A 17031-nucleotide genomic window follows, 5' to 3' on the forward strand; every position below is an offset into this window, starting at 1 on the left:
CATGGATGGGATGGGATGGTGATAGGGTAAAGGGGTGAGTGGTGGTTAGGAAGGAGTTGGGGCAGGATGCCAAAGCTTAAACTCTCGCCTCTGCCTTTCTCTCTCCTCCATCTCTCCAAGGTCACCATCTAAAGTGGCCTTTTCTTGCCCTATGTCCTCCATATTTTTTATGCTATATCTTTTAGTGCAACTTTACCACTCAAGTTTACCAGAGTTGGATCATGATATATACAAGGACGGTTTTATCAATAGAACTTAGAAAGCGCTACTCTCTTCACAAAGCCTGGCTTTCAATGCCATTGTTCCTTTAAGTACTTGAAAAGGCTAGATTTTAAGCTCCAACTGAACAATGACTCCTTTGTTCTAAGACTGTACCCAGTCTTTTTCAGGAGTAATGGATACTTGTTGCTTCACTGGTTTTGGAGCTGTAGAGAATCACGATTCAAGGAAAATGAAAAAAAAAAAAAGTGATGGCTTAAGATTTTCCATTATGTTTCTATCACAGACATACAATGTTTCAACTAAAATCTAAAGTTATTAGAGAGGAAATAAAGACAAGGGAAATGAGAGGAAAAGAAATGAGGTGATGAGAGGAAATGAGAAGAGAAAAAGGAAAAAAAAAAAGAGAACAAGTGCCAGAGGATTTGACAAATTGCCCCTGTTTCCCTCTTTTTCCATTTTCTGAATTATCTCCACTTTGTTGCAGGCAGAACACAAAAGGGTGCCTATTACAGGGGAGAACCCCGAATATAAAACCACCTATGAGACAATGCTTGTAGGTCTATTCAGATTAGGCCTTTGGAGGTTGTAGTTTTGTAGATCACTGGAATTATCATCACCACAGGTCAATCAGAGAAGCCCCCAAATCAAACAATTTCCCCACATTGGATTTAATTTGCTGGTCAAATGTAAAATTTTTTTTTGTTAAAGTCCACAGGGCATAGTTGAGATTTCTGAACTAGAAGTAGTTTGATTCCCCTTAGGAACTGATTTGCTTTTATATAATGGACACTGAATCTAGCACCTCTATATATTTGCCTTTATTTGTTAGCAGCTGCTAGAAAACTCAGAGTTTCATTTGCATCTAACCTTTAGAAAGTACCCCTGGTTATACAGACTTTTATGATATTTTTATTTTCCAATATATATTTGAATTTGCCTTCATTATCTACCTTATTTATGATAATACTCTTAGTAATAAGTGTAGCAAACAGGATAGGCTGGGTTATCCTACAGTAACAAGCAATCATGAAATGGCAGTGGATTACAATAACAAAGCTCATTACAGGGAAGCTCTGATGCCATAATGGGGAGGTCCAGGTTGACAAAGCAGTTTTTCTCCAGACTATTACCAGAGGTAAATTAGAGATTGTGACAAAGTACATGTTGGGTCTTAAAAGTTCCATCAAGGATAATACCTGTCATTTCCACTCACATTTCATTGGCCAAAGTAAGTCATATGGCTGCCTGAATCAGTGAAGTATAATCTTCCTCCAGAGAGGCCCAGGGAATATTTGGGGATAACAATATAGTCTATCAAAATAGGTAGCATTTATTTAAATAATTCTTTGGAAACTGGCATTCTTCTAAGACAGGCATTCTTCTAACCCTAACCCTAACCCTAATCCTAACTTTAGACACCATTTTATACCAGTTCTTGTGGTGGACCTGGACGTGACAGCCAAGGGCTGAAAGTCAAGTAGGGGTGACTTAGACTAAATAATAATTAATATCAATTGCGGCAGCATTAAAACATTTTGGCAACACATCCCTTTGCACTCTCATTACTTGGTATCCTGAATTTGACAGGAGAGCAACATGCAGATGTATTCATTTCAAGTTTACTATCAACAGAATGGCTGAATCTCAATGGAATGGTTGTATCTCCCCCAAACACATATACTGGAATCCTAACCTCCAGTGTGATGGCATTTGGAGGTGGAGCCTTTGGGAGGTCATTTAGGTCATGAGGGTGGAGTCCTCATGAGTGGGGTTAGTGCCCTTATAAAAGAGACCCCAAGAAATCCCTAGCTTTCTTTCCTCCATGGGAAGACAAGGCAAGAAGTCAGCAGGTTGCAACCTGGAAGAGGATTCTTACCAGAATCCAAACATGCCAGCACTCACATCTCACAATCCCAACCTCCAGAGCTGTGAGAAATAAATTTTTATTCTTTATATGTCACCCAGTCTATGGTACTTTGTTGCAGCAGCCCAAACTGACTAAGACATATTATGATTAATTTATACTATATAATAGAAGGCAGGCATTTGGAGTCTTGTATATAACTATACATGCCCAGGCAGGGATATGGAAATATTTTTTATCAGAATTGAAAATTTATGCCTTGAAGCTGACCATTTTTGAAGGCTTACAATTTTTAAAAATTTCCTCATGAAATTTAAAAAGAATTCTGTTTAGTACTTAATAGATTACACATCAACATTCAAAAATAATTTCACATGTACTTATGAGTAAACATTAATGTAGAAAATATCTTTTGTTAAAATTTCTTCCATTTCTTCTTATGAGAACTGAAATTATGTTATAATAGACTTCTTTTAAAGTCTATGAAAATAAGAAGTACTATAAATTTAACTTTACTATAATAAAATGCCTTGCATTTTCTGGTTTCCAGAATATATAACCATACATTATGTTCATCCTTGAATATCTTGAAGTGTACATACTAGGAAGTTTAGCATGAAAGAAACAGGCACTCAAGCAGGTGGATAACATAATTTTCATTTTCCTAATGTATACCAGAGCCTAAATTGCATCTTGCCTTCATCTGAAACCCAACCATTCAGTTTATGGTAAACTGACTTGATGGGAAGTTTATCTTAAGACTTATGTAATCTTTGCCCCTTGTGTATCATGATATTTGGGGGAATATATTTTCTGGGGATAACATATGGTGGAGCAATCTTTCAGGTTATCTCTTGTGACCCCGAGTTTGCCTTATGGGGGAAAAATATGCTTCCAATTAAAATTGTCCTATAAGGACGCTATTCTTTATGAATTCAGAGTGAAGAATAGCTAAGGACTCTGGTTCGTGTTTGACAGCTGGTGCAAAGCACCTTGAATCAATAAAACTGTTATTAATTCCATCCTAAGTACTTGCTATTGGTTCACCTTGACATGATTCTATAAAGAACTGCAGATTTGAAAACCTCTAATACAGGTTATTGTCCAGAATAAGGCCAGTATTCCTGCAAAAGGCCAACATACAGACAAAAATATTAGAACATCATATAAATAAAGAACTTCACAACAGCAGTTTGTGGTCACTGTTTTAGGTACTTTGAGGGTCACAAAGAAATTTAAAGACATACTTTATTTCCCTAAATGATACTTCTAGAAAACAAGACATAGAACTTTAACTTAAAGCTATGTAGACCAGGGTTTATAGAAGTTCTTATCAAATACATAAATTCACTTTGTGTCAAATGATCCAACCATTCTTTAAAGATCTCCTAGGTTGAACCCTGAATAATGCTAAGTCTACTAAACATTCTTCAGAGTCAAGTAAAATCTAATTACGGGATAATTTATCTTTTTTTTTTTCCCTTACTGTTCCCAAAGCATAGTCTTTCAAGTTCTTCCATATTTAGTTTATCATCCAGTGCAAAGCAGGACAACACAAAGCCGTGTTAATTATTCATCACTTCGCCTTCATGACACATCTCTAGTTTGTTACTATACCCTATTTGTTTTCTGGAGCATATTTTACAATTTTACCCTCCGATTCACGACTGAGTATCCAGATCCAAAGAGAGAATAATTTTCTCTTGCGTTACTAGAGCCCCGCATCTCCAGGAAAAAATCAACTTGATAGGCAATAATGGGGGAGGAGTTGACCATCCATTCCTTTCCTCCCATTACAAGAAAATCAAGGTAATTTTAAAAAATTTAAAAGATACGGTTCTCTCTGCAAATGCTCCTTAACAGACAGTCAACAGGAGGAAAGATACACCTGTCTCTTTTTTATATTTATTTAGACCTAAGGAATTGAGTGCAGTTTGAGAAATATTTATTGGAATAATGACATATCACATGGCAAAATTAATTCCTCAAGTAATTTAGCCCTTTTTAAATGTTTGCCTTCTTTTACCAAACAAATACATAGATGCAAAGAGTGATTGCTATGTCTTATCCATGAGCACCTGGGTGTGGAAGAAGTTCGAGGCTCTAAACATAACTCCCAAGTATCTGCCCATCTGAATTCCTGCATATTATAATTTCTGAGCTCTTTATCAACCAGCTGCGTCCACACACCCACATTCCCCCATTTTCCCCTGTGTTTCTGCCACACTGACATTCTTTGAGTTTCCCAGATGCATCCTTCCTTCCAAAGGGTCTTTACACATAACGTTCCCTTCAACATGAAATGGTCTTTTCCCTCCTCTTCTACTATTTAGCAACTTAATTCTTTTTTCAGGTCTCATCTCTTGAATCATGTCCTATAGATGGAAATACTTGACAAGGTCATACCTTCTACCATGCACATTTAAAGATTAGTTTCTCCCTCATGGCACTTATTACACATGTAATTGACATTTGATGATACTTTCTATGATCCCCGCCATCAGACAGTTCCATAAGGGACCACTGGTCGTTTTGCTCATTATTATATCCCAGGCTCCTCTTCGGCCTGGCTGATATAGACAGTTGCTTCCCAGGATCCAGTCTCATGCATGTCCATACAGAGAATTATGATTTTGTTTGGGGTGGAAATATACTCAAGTAAAATGCTTGAATTCCCTGACTTTAGCAGCTAAGCATAGTGATGTGACACAGTTCTGGCCAATGTCAATGAGTAAGTTACAATTTTCCTGAGAAATAGAGACAGATGCACCAAGTCTTTTATTGTCCATCCTTCTGGCCTTGAATGTGAATATAAAGACTGGAGCTATGGAAGCCATATTGGGACCATGAGGAAACCAGCATAAAAATGAAAAATAACGTGTTTTCATTATGGTGAAGCAGGAAGATAGCATTACAGGGTGTAATGCTATCTACTCACATAGATGGGATGGGCCTCCACCAAAACGAGTTCAGATGTGGAGACTGATGATGCCAAACACACCAAGAGAGTATGAAGAGATGTATTTCTCACATAGGGATTCTTTCTGAGAAGATCAAGGAAGATATTCAAGCAGATCTGAAAATGGCTTGTAGAAGGAAGGGGTGAATGGCCCTGTGCTTTACTGTGCTGGGGAGTAGAGCCAAGGGGCGGGGTGGTTCCTGCACAGTTTGAAATTCCCTGCTGGTGATGGCATGGTTTGAACTTCCCCTCCAGCACCAATGGACGGAGCACCAGGGCTTTCTTAAGAGCTTGCCCAGATCTGGCACAGAAGGATAATGGGGTGTGGGGGTACTTAAGTGCTATCAGCAGTCACGTGTCAAAAATGGAGTCAGACATTTTATTATTTAAGGCGTTAGAATAATAACTGCAACCATGTACCTCTGTATTCTCATTAGTCACAGACATATACAATCTTAATTGTACAGTAGGTGCTCAATAAATACTTATTATTTTTTTATTGAGGTATAATTGACATTTTAGTTTCAGTTGTACAATATAGTGATTTAATATTTGTGTATATTACAAAATAGTCATCACAATAAATCTAGCTAACATCCATAACTATACATAATTACAATTTTTTTCTTGTGATAAGGACTTTTAAGATCTACCCTCTTAACAATTTTCAAATATGCAATACAGTATTATTAACTACTGTCACCATTCTGTACATTACATCCCTATGACTTACTTATTTTATAACTGGAAGTTTGTGCCTTTTGACCCCCCTTTATCCATTCTGCCCACTCCCCACTCCCTGTCTCTGGCAACCACCAACCTGTTCTGTGTACTTATGAGCTTAATAATACTATATTATATACTTGAAAGTTGCTAAGAGAGTAGACTGTAAATGTTTCATCACAAAAAAGTAATGGTAAGTATGTGACATGGTGGAGGTGTTAATTAACACCATGGTGGTGATCATTTTGTAATATATCAGTGCATCGGGTCACCTCATTGTACATCTTAAACTTACACAATGTTACATGCCAATTATATCTCAATAAAGTTGGGGGGAAAGAAAGCAAGCTACCAAAGATAGGTGACTAGAAACAGAAATGCACCAGGGCTAAACTTACAAAACCATGACTGAGGTTTTAAGTCCCATCCACCAGTTTCATAGTAAAGGTTTTATTGAAATTCACTAAGTGGCTGCCATGTATATGTCTGTTATTCTTACAAAGTTACCAGAAGAAATTGGATTTTTATATTTTAAGTAAATGAATTTTAAAAAGAAAACTACTGGGGTTCTTGTTGGAAGGTTTTTAGACAAAATGAAGTAGTCATTTTCCAATGTTGTCTTATAGTGAGAAGATAGGAAGTTTTTATGGGGGGGGGGCATACATTGTTTTTAGAAAAAATAAATCTAAAAATGGAAATATTTCCAAATAAACTATTTTTGGAAGGAAGGAAGGAAGACAGGAAGGAAGGAAGGAACAAAGAAACAAAGAAAAAAGAAAGAGCCAGACACTGGTATTCCAATTTCATTGTTTCCCCTCTACTTTGGAATATACACACATTCAGAATATGAATTTTATCAGCTGACTCCCAGATGATCCAGTTACATCTAGATGAAGCTCTTGGGGGAAGAAAGAAAAGCAGGTGGTGCTTCTCAGAAAGTTTCCAGAATATCTGCCCAACAATCCAATATATTAGCATCCATGTACAGATAGAGAGGGGCCACCGTGAAACTGTCTGATTGAGAGACAGCTCTTCAGGGTTCAGACGACTCAGGATAATGGTGTGGTTAGCCGTGACATGTTGTTGCTCTACTTTACCAATGACCTTAAAGAACTAGCTGTAGAAAGGAAAGTTCAGATGAAACAGTTACCAGAAGTTATGAGATATTACCATTTGATTCCTAGAAGGGTATAAGCCCTTCCCTAAGCCACATAAGCTTGATACTATGGCTCAGTTAGGTCAGAGGTTGGATGGCTCCCATGGAACCAAAGAATAGTCTTTTTCAGGGAAGCTCACGACTTCATGATCGAAGCATGTAGAATGATATACTGTAGAACAAGGAGAAAAGAGAAGTCTGCCTAACTTGATAGCCCACCAAGGAAACACTGGCAGCTCCAATGTGGCAATAGACACCAATCCAATCATGCAACCATCAAAAGAGTAGGAATAAATTCCTAATGTTCATGAAATTTCTGTCTTTAGGTGATGCAGGATATGGAGATTAAGGCTGTTATGATGTTCTTTAGACAGGGTTACTCAGCAAAAGTCTAATAGTAAGTTCTTACAGTAACTACAGTCCCATGAAATACAGAAAAGTCAGCTCAGAAGGCATAGTTCAATGGTGCAATGTAAGAGTGAAGCATGGAAATTTGCTGCCAATTTAAGATTACACGGTTCTGGAGTTTAATGGTGAGCTGTCTCTTTTGGGATCATGGCAGGCCTTTTAAGACAATGCACCCTTTTCACGGAACAGAATACAGGATGATCTTTTATGAGAGCCTCCCTGAGTGTTAAACCACTCATAAGGGAGGAGGAGTTCCACTCCAGGGCAGTGCCCTAGAAAGGGACAATAAAAATGATGATAGTTAGCATTTATTGACCACTTATGGGCACTTTGCCAAACACTTGTAAGCATTATTTCATGAAATTCTTCCAACAGCTGTGTAAATAAGTGCCATTATTATCCACGTTTTATATGTAAAGGAAGTGAGGTTTGAAGCGAGGTTTAAAGGGATTGGTAAATCGACTGAGTTTGCACAGCAGTTAAGTAATAGATCAGATGATGCCAAAGACAGCTCAGGACAGATGGATGGGCAGTAAGTCCAGTACACCTCCTCTCTTCTGGGGCTGAGCATTTGGGTCAGTGTCTCCTTCTCACAATTGATGTGTATATCTTAATTTGCTGTTATAATAAGCTTGAGGGATACAACGTATAGAAAATTGGTGAAATCTGTCTCCGATCCAAGCATCCTGGAGAAATCCTGATTATGAGCCTGTTCAATTGGATCTTGTCAGGAAACAGAGTCAAGGGGAGAAATGTGGCAGGGGATGTGACATTTGTGTCACATACTCCCCTTCTTCTTGTCTGAAATTAACTCATTTCTGTTTTTATTTTTCCACCTAACCACCATGTAATAGATAGCTATTACGCCAGGCCCTAAGAAAGTAAGAATGTTGAACACAGCAAAGACCCTGCTCTCTTAGAGCGTGTATTCTCTTGGGGAAAGAAAGAAAATAAACAACTAAATAAACAAGTAAAGAGTTAAATAAACAAATAAAGAGTTAAATGAAACAAGTTGATGTGAGAGAAAGTAACTAACTTTACTTACTCTGCCTTACTTTAGTCAGAGTTGTCTGGGAAGACTCACTAAGGAGGTGATATTTATGCTGTCAGGACCTGAGTGACCAGAAATCACAGCCAGGGAAGGAGCATGACCCATGACTCTCAGAGACAATAACCAGGTAAAGGACCTGCAATGGGTCCCAGGCTGGCTTGTTCCAGGAGCAGAGAAAAGACAACAGGCTAGGACACAACACACACGGGGAAGTGCCACAAGGTATTTGGAATACATGGAGCTTCCAATACCCATTAGATACCCAAGAAGAGGTGTCAAACTGGTAAGTGCTTCTCAAACTTTAACAAACATATGAGTCCTGCAAGGATCTTGTTAAAAATGCAGATGGTGATGCAGTCAGTCTGGAGTGGAGCCCCAGATTCTGCTTTTCCCAAAAGCTCCCAGGTGATGACAACCCTGCTGGCCACGGAACACATTTGGATAAGGGAGCAGGGTGTAGGCAATTTTGCCTTTGTGAGTCTCTAGTTAAACACAATGGAGAGAAGAAGGAGACCAAACAATGAAAGAGGTGGTAGGACCTGGGACCAAGGATGTAGTAGGACCCAGGAGAGAGCAGGGCCACAGAAATCAAGAAGTGCTTCAAGTAGGAGGGAGTGTGTGGAACACAGAGGTGTAAAGGTAGCATGAGGACCAGAAAGTGGACTTAGACTTAGCACATAACAGCCCCTGGAAAACTGTTATAGAGTAAGTTAACTTCCTTTTATTTTTAATTGAAGTATAGGTGATTTACAATATTGTTAGTTTCTGGCGTACAGCAAAGTGATTCAGTCATATGTATATATGTATATATCCATATTCTTTTTTTTCTATTCTTTCCCATTATAGGTTATTGTAAGACATTGAATATAGTTCCCTGTGCTATACAGTAAATCTTTGTTGCTTATTTATTTTACATATGGTAGTGTACATCTGTTAATCCCAAACTCCTAATTTATCTGCCCCCCCCCCACCTTTCCCCTTTGGTAACCATAAGTTTGTTTTCTATGTCTGTGAGTCTATTTCTGTTTTGTAAATAAGTCCATCTGTACTATTTTTTTAGAGTACGTTAACCTCTAATGCTGCTCTGGGTGGGTTTCACACGTTACCATTCTTCTCAAGCCCTCACTCCACCCCCAGCTGTAATGCTCGCAGATCTCACTTCCTACCTTCCTGAAAAATATAGAGACCAATTAGCAAGATGGACTACTTTCCCCTTAAAACCTACTCCTCGCACATTTGAAACTTTTTCTATTTCCATCCTTTCCTCCAGTTTCAGAGAACTTGGATACAGCTCCTTCCTGAGAGGTGTGAGCTCTTCTGCCTTCAATTCTCCCACCCTGTCTCACCAGGAAACGTGCTCCTACAGGGTCCTCTTTCCTCACCACTGCACGGATCCACTCAAGGTCACCCATACCCTTGGCTTGTGTATCCTAATGGTCTATTCCCCACGTAAGTGGTTAAGGGAGGGGCACATGATGATGTTCTGCCCAGTGAAACAGGAGAGGAAGTTTGGGATGGGGTGGGGGAAACGCTCTTCATTGATTAAAAACAGGCATTCCAGAAGAAAAAGCCTTCAGCAGAGGCTGAGCCCTGTGGGAAGGGTGAAGCCCAGAAGTGCTACAACCATCTTGCAACTCCGAGGAGCAGGAGCCTGAAGGTGCCAACAGGGAAATGGGCAGAAACTCTTATCTTGTAACATAATTGAGCCACGAAGCTAAATGATGGTGGAAAAGCAATATTTCTGAGATATCTGAGAAAACTGTTGCTGCTTAAGCCCATGGAGTTGAGGTTTTCTATTGCCTGCAGTTTAAAACAGCCTAACTGATGCTTCTACCAGAGCCGGAGATGACTTCCACTGGAGCTGCTCACAGGCAGGATGTAAATACAGTTTCTCAACCCTCTCTTTCTCTCCCTCCCTCTCTCCCCACCATCTCCTCCTCCTTCCATCCTGCATCCCTCCTCCCTGCCTTCGTCCCTAGCCCACCCGTTCCTCCCTAGCTCTATACCTCCAAAACTATTCTTTTTTAACTTTTAGACCTGCCCCACACAAGCATAAAACTATCTTCTAGTCCACAAAAGCACTTTGCAAATGGATATTCACAGCAATTCTTCACGTGCCTATTTAATACAGATTTCTGGAGGGTTCCCAGGCCTTATTTTATCTCTCCTTTACTGCTGTGATAGGGATATTGCTGGCCTACGTATTCAATGCTAATTAACTTGTCACTTGCATGTCTGGAGTTCATGCACATATATAGAAATGAATAGCCATATAAGTGTAGCTAAAAGGGTATTTATTAAACGTTATAGTGATCAGAATAAATAGCATAAAAGGGCATTCTGAATTTTCTCAGCAAGTCATAGGCAGTTTCCATTTCTTTGCTTTACGAATTTCATGAATCCAGAATTTAGAAAATTTCTACTTTTTACAGTAGTCTTAAAGGGCAGATGTCATAAAAGGTTACTTCTATATGTATTTCATAATTGCTTTGCCATTCCTAAGCTTTTACCCAGGGCAAACCCTGGTGTGGGTTTATGTGTGGGTGGGTTGTTTGGGTAGGTCCTACAATGATTTCAAAGTTTCCTGGTTAGTGGAAATATAGCTTTGAAGGGATTTTGCCTATGGACTTCAGGCAGCTTTGCTGATTATGTGATTTTTTCCCCCAAAACCAGAAAAGAAACTCTCTTTAAGTTAGCAGAAGGGTTTAGATGGTTTGGGTGGAGAAAGGATAACAGATATCTAAAACACAAACTTTCCCTGTGGTGCGTGTGATTAGGAATCTTCCAGGTGTTCTGGGATATGAACTGGTAGACTGATGTGTGTGCCATGTAAGTGTGTGCTAGGCTGCACCTGGGGTTCTCACGACTTGCTCTGCCTTTTGGAGAGTCCGTGGTTTTTATTTCTAAACAGCAAAGTTTTGTCCTTCACTGTTTCTATAAGCAGTTTGCATCAACTGATGCTTTTCCAAACATCTCAAAACTAAGAATTCCACAGTTGCATAAGAGAGGGGAAAAGTCAGCCTCCTCAGAAGATGGGTAGATACCCTGCTGTGCACACTAGGGCACGTGTCCCACTCCTGCCCCAGGGTGCAGTGTCATGTTCTTCCTAAAAAGAGAGATGTAACAGATCCACAAAGAGCTGCAATTTTGCTTGCTCTCTGCACTGACCCTGCCCCAGCACTAACCCAAATGCAAAGAGTCATTCAGTTCTGATGACAAGCTCCTGCTCTGTCACCCATCACGACCTGAGCGTTAGCCTTACCCATAGGAACTCAGTTTTTGTCAATTTCCAATAGGCTTCCCTTGTGATCCTTTTCTTATGATTGTGTATCTTTAAAGTTAACGTAGTTATAATCAGTACTTCTCTTATTTTCTTGAATTTCTTTTTATTTCTGCGGTTTTGATGAATATTTAATAGAAAGCCCACAATGCTCACTTTCATATTTCAAATTCTATTCAAATTTATTCAAAGATAAGATCACTCAGTATCGTTGGAGAAGTCTACATAAATAATAAAACTGACGATTCAGATCCACATGGAATAATACTGTCCCCATATGATCTGCATAGGTTACAGAAATGTTTTTTTCTTAACATAGCCGTCCTGTGCCTCTTCTCAACTTTAATATATTAATTTTTGCTATTTCTGGTAATGCTATTACAAAGATAAAATTTCAGCCACTTCAACATTAAAAATAACCATAAAACCTCAACCCTCCCCAAACAGATGTGATTTAATCAAACTGAATCAATGGAAAAGTTTTTTTTTCATGAATTTTAATAACTGCCTTAATATTCTTAGGATCACAGTGACATTTCTTGGACAATTTGAAGTGAGCTGAAAATGATAAAAGTACATGTATCACTCTATTCTCATCACTGCAACTTAGACATCGGGATGAAGGTTGTACCTCTTATTTCTCAATAGCTGAGAAACACGCTCCTGGTTTTCACTACAGCTGATGAGAGGGAAAGCAAGGTAAACTGGATGCATGTGACAAACACGGAAGGTAATATGTTTCCAGGATGTGGCATTTTGTCACTGACCACAGCCTCTTGGAACAAGATAAAGCCACTGAAATAATTAACAGATGTTAGCATACTTGAAATATAAAAGTTCTATCGCTAATAATTATGTAGGGTCAGATGGAGATTTGGCACTTGGTCCATAATTTAACTGACTTGGCAAATGGGAAGTTGAGATCCAGAGGCACATAACGTATAATACGGAGGCCACACACTTTGCACACCATGCAGGAGCTCATAAACTACTGATGATATGTACACTGTGCTAAGCCAGCTTGATTAAGTATTAACACAGTTTTTGATACTTAGGGAAATCTGAAGTCAATTTTCACATCGACTAAATTAAAAAGTTATTTCTATAAGAGCAAAAGAGTAGACTTTTCTCCAAGTTCAAAGCATGTCTACAAATTTTATTATTTAGCTTCGGCTTGCAATTCACCTGATGACTGGTGTATCTTCCTGTCAATTTTGTAATCTATCCAGCCTACTCTTTTTCAAAGTATCTCTTTTTTTCCCCCACTCTTGTCTATTACTTCACATTTCAGAACAAGTTGGCAGTAATGATTTTCAGATGAGTATCTGTAGCTGAAATGGAGCTTCTCAGCCTTAACTCACAAATGCATTCAAGTCAAGCGTTGAATGAGGCTTGTGCTACTTTAGAGTTTGTAGTTTTATTCACAGCTTTGCAGATGAAGTCGCCAGCTTCCATCACTTTGTAAAGATTCACACCCTGGTGAGACAAAGATGACAGTGATACCAGGTGGGAAGGGGGGTTAAGGAGAAAGAAGACAAAACAGATTCTTTTAAATTGTATTAGTAGTTACTTAACCATTTAAAATTACTAAACAAAATGCTGTTCATTATTGATGGAGGGGGGCAGCATTTATCTCCATGAATTGTGTAGATTTAGATTTTTCTGCTTTATTAAAACATATCTTGAATCTGACCCTAGTATAAAACCATAGGCTAGCCACACCTGAATAACTCAGTGTAATTCATGCTGATACCTAAACTCTACAAAGGACAACAGTGGAACCAGAAAGACTCTACAAAATATCAGTGAAAGGCAATTAAAATGATAATCGTTTGGAGGAGTTCAAAGATAAGGACTTAGGGGGGGAAAAAACCCTCTTAGTATATCTTAGTATGTAAAGAAACAAACCTTATAAAGCTGTAAGAAATATAGGAAAGATGAATGTATAATTTTTAACCATGTTCAGAAACACTCTTACTGGCATGAAATTGAAGGAGGCAGTCCAATAAAATGAAGTAGTATTTAGTACACATCTGGAACTTGTTTGCCTGAGAGGTTGTACTGTCTGAAAGCATAAGTAGGATCAACAAAGGCTTTGGTAAATCCATGGATGACAGATCGACAGTTGGGTATGAAGGCCAAGTTCAAGGCAGGCTCGTCATCTTGGGCTTGGTGCAGCCAAAGATCACCATCATCGAGGTTTCCACCCTGCACCTGTGCTGTCACTGGGGGGAGGGGGGTGGAACGGGGGCACAGTGTTAGGTGGATTAACCAGAGATTTGCCCCATGTAGTATTTCGTAAGCTCCTATGTCCTCCCTCAACTCAGACTAGAAACAACAGGGACTTAAAATCAAACAGACTCAGGCTCCCTTGCTATTAAGGAGTAGTTTTTAAAATTTATGTAAGTTTGTCGTTTTCTTAAAACAGACAAGTATAAATACTCATAGGGGCTTTTCATACAAGTGATCAAAAAGAGATCATCATTTTAATATAGGTAGTTACTTCTCTCTAGAAACTTTTAGGGCACTGTTTTCTTTGTAGTTTACTTCTGTTTAAAAATCATCAAAAATATTTTGTAAAATGACAAGTAAGTAATTTTCACTGTTTCTTTTTATTATGAAGTTGTTTTTAGGGTACTAACATGTGCTTTGGTTTTGTCATGGTAATGGTTTTGGCTGGAGTATCTGTTAGGCACATTTTGGTTTTACATCCTTAATCTAGTAATACGTAAATTTTGTAAATAATAAGCTACATGTGTGTCTTTCATTTCTTAATTACATCTAACAAAAGATAATAAGATTTTAGTCACCAGCATTCTTCTTTGCTTTCCAGTAATTCCATTTATAGCAATTACACAGTGGGATTGGTTGGTATTGTACCAAAGGATTCTGGTTGGTATTGTACCAAAGGATTCTGTTTTGGCCTTCCTCTACTGTTTTATTTAATGAACAGATATCTTTATGAAATAATGTTGCATTTATTCTTAAATCATTTAGCACTTAAACCAGGTGCTTAAATATATCTCATGTACTATGATCCATTCTGGGGCTTCAAGAACTTCTCACAGAATATGGTTTCTGTCTTGAGGGTGCCTGTGGTCAAGCAGGCAATATGGAGCCCTAAACAGGAAATCCAGTACTTCCACTAAAGTCACTGAGAGAGAGAGATGCTCGGATGATCGTGAGGGCAGAGCTGCAGGGTAGTCAACCCACTGAGGAAAAGAATATGGAAACAAATGGAGAGGAATGTGTCAGGGAAAGGTTCCAGGAAGGTAAATCCTGACCTGAGGCTTGTACGGACAGTATGAGTCCTTGAGAAGAAGTAAGAGGAATGAGGCACTGTCGGCAGAGAAGAGTACGAGACATCTGAAAAATACCATGGGATACATGGAAAGTAATGGGCAGAGGTGACTGGAAAAGGTATAAAAGGTATAGAACACAGCCTTGCTTTTCAGGAAATGGGAATCCACTGACGAGTACCCAAGCAGGAGCAAGTCATATTCATATTTGTATTTTAGATAAAATCTTTTATGGTAGCATGGAGGATGAGTTTAAAGGCAGTCTGAAGCTAGCAGACTAGTATGGAGGATGAATACCCAGGAAAGAGATAAGAACTTGTGTTGATGTAGCTACAGCAAGGATAGTAAGGAAGGAACAAACAACCAAAATATTTTAGAAGTTGAAGCAGTAGCTCTTGGTAGTTGAGTAAGCATGGGAGACATAGTGATACAGGTTGTACAGAGAATCTTGGCTTGTTGGCTGATATCCAATGCAACAACTGTCCTTGAACTGTGAAATTCTTAGGAATGGAGACATGGCTTATTTGCATTTGGACCCGCATGGCCTGACACATATGAAGCAGAGTTCATATGTTGACTCAGCTGAGTTCAACCAAGTCATTTAAATCTTCAAGAAAGGATTTCTATGAATTGGGAGTTTGGGATCAGCAGATGCAAACTATTATATACCAGACGGATAAAACAACAAGGCCCTACTGTATAGCACAGGGAAATGTATTCAATATCCTGTGATAAACCATAATGGAAAAGAATATTAAAAAGAATATATATATATATATATATATATATATATATATATATATATATATATATATATATATCTGAATCACTTTGCTGTACAGTAGAAATTGACACAACATTGCAGGTCAACTATACTTCAATAAAATAAATTTTAAGAAAAGAAAGGATTTCTACTTCTGTCATGGTCATACATTTCTAATGGAAATGACGGAAACAATCAGGCTACTTTGTAATAGCTATTTCTAACCAGAGAAGAGAGGTTCCTGGTGTTTAGTGCCAAGTGGTATCAGTCTTTCACTGAACATTATTGAGGTTCTCTAGGCAACAGTCACCTGTGAATCAGCTGTCATACTATATTTCTGCCTGCAGGGGGACCTAGACACAGAAAGAAGATGATTCTACAACCTCGTGGTAGGTTCAGAGGAAGACACAAAGGTAGCCTGGAAACACGGAGGAGAGGAACCCAGCAGTGTGGGCCTGGGGAATCAGCAGGGAGATGTTAGAAGGTGTGTTATTGAGGATGGTGGTGCCTCACTCTCCAGGTGAAATCAAGTATGGGCAGTAAGGCTATTCCAAGGGGTGGTGAAAGCAGGAGCAAGGGGTGGAGGTGAGAAACTGAATGCCACAGGGAGGGAGACTGCAGGCAATCTGGCTGCTGCAGGAACATCACTCAGTAGAGTGAGGGAAGAGGAGAGAGAGGAGATATGGAGAGGACAATTCCATTCTGTAATCCAGGTGATGCTTTACATCTCAGAAAACATTTTGAACTTCTGATAATCTGTGAACAGTTGTTTGCCCTTTATATTTTATCCTTAAAAAAAAAATCTGCCTTAGAATGGTAGGCCATTTTAACAAGCATGTGGCAAAACAAGGTACTAATTTTGGTGGGTTATTATAGAGCATGTGACTTTTTCAGGTAGCACTTGTAAAGAGAATATTCTTGTTCACATGCTAAGTATTATTAAGCTCTGGTCCTCCACTGGCCATTTTAAAAGTGCCGTGGGCTCTCTTCCAGAAGCCCTACTTGTCACCATGAGAAAATCAAGATCTTAGTTTTCCTCCAAGGAAAACAAAACAGCAAAAACAATAATCATAATAGCAAAGACAGGCTCAAATACACAAAGCGTGTGAAATCAAACTGGATACTAGATGAAAAAGGACTTTGGAGGTCATGAAGCACCATAAAAATGTGAAATGGTAGCATTATTGGTGATCTAACTATAGCAATAAGTTACTTTATAAAGCCCCCCACAAGAATTTTTTATTGCATTTTCCCACTGTGCATTTTAGCAAAAGTGTAGTAAAACTTGACCTCAAAGTTGCTTCCC

General features: G+C 38.8%; 1 protein-coding gene across 3 annotated transcripts in view; it reads right to left on the bottom strand.

Moving 5' to 3' along the window:
• HMGCLL1 (3-hydroxy-3-methylglutaryl-CoA lyase like 1) overlaps positions 1-17031 on the bottom strand; it is a 155307-nt gene that overhangs the window by 3372 nt on the left and 134904 nt on the right. For 2 of the 3 annotated variants that reach the window (XM_059937542.1, XM_059937540.1), the window contains one exon: positions 12844-13139. The exons of the other annotated variant lie outside the window; for it this stretch is intronic. In XM_059937542.1, coding sequence (XP_059793525.1) covers positions 13038-13139 — 102 coding nt within the window. In that variant the 3' untranslated portion in view covers positions 12844-13037. Of the gene's footprint in view, positions 1-12843; positions 13140-17031 lie in introns of those variants that run through there. 3 annotated transcript variants of the gene reach the window in all.

Source organism: Balaenoptera ricei, chromosome 11, assembly GCF_028023285.1.
Source record: "Balaenoptera ricei isolate mBalRic1 chromosome 11, mBalRic1.hap2, whole genome shotgun sequence".
Classification (NCBI taxonomy): Eukaryota; Metazoa; Chordata; class Mammalia; order Artiodactyla; family Balaenopteridae; genus Balaenoptera; species Balaenoptera ricei.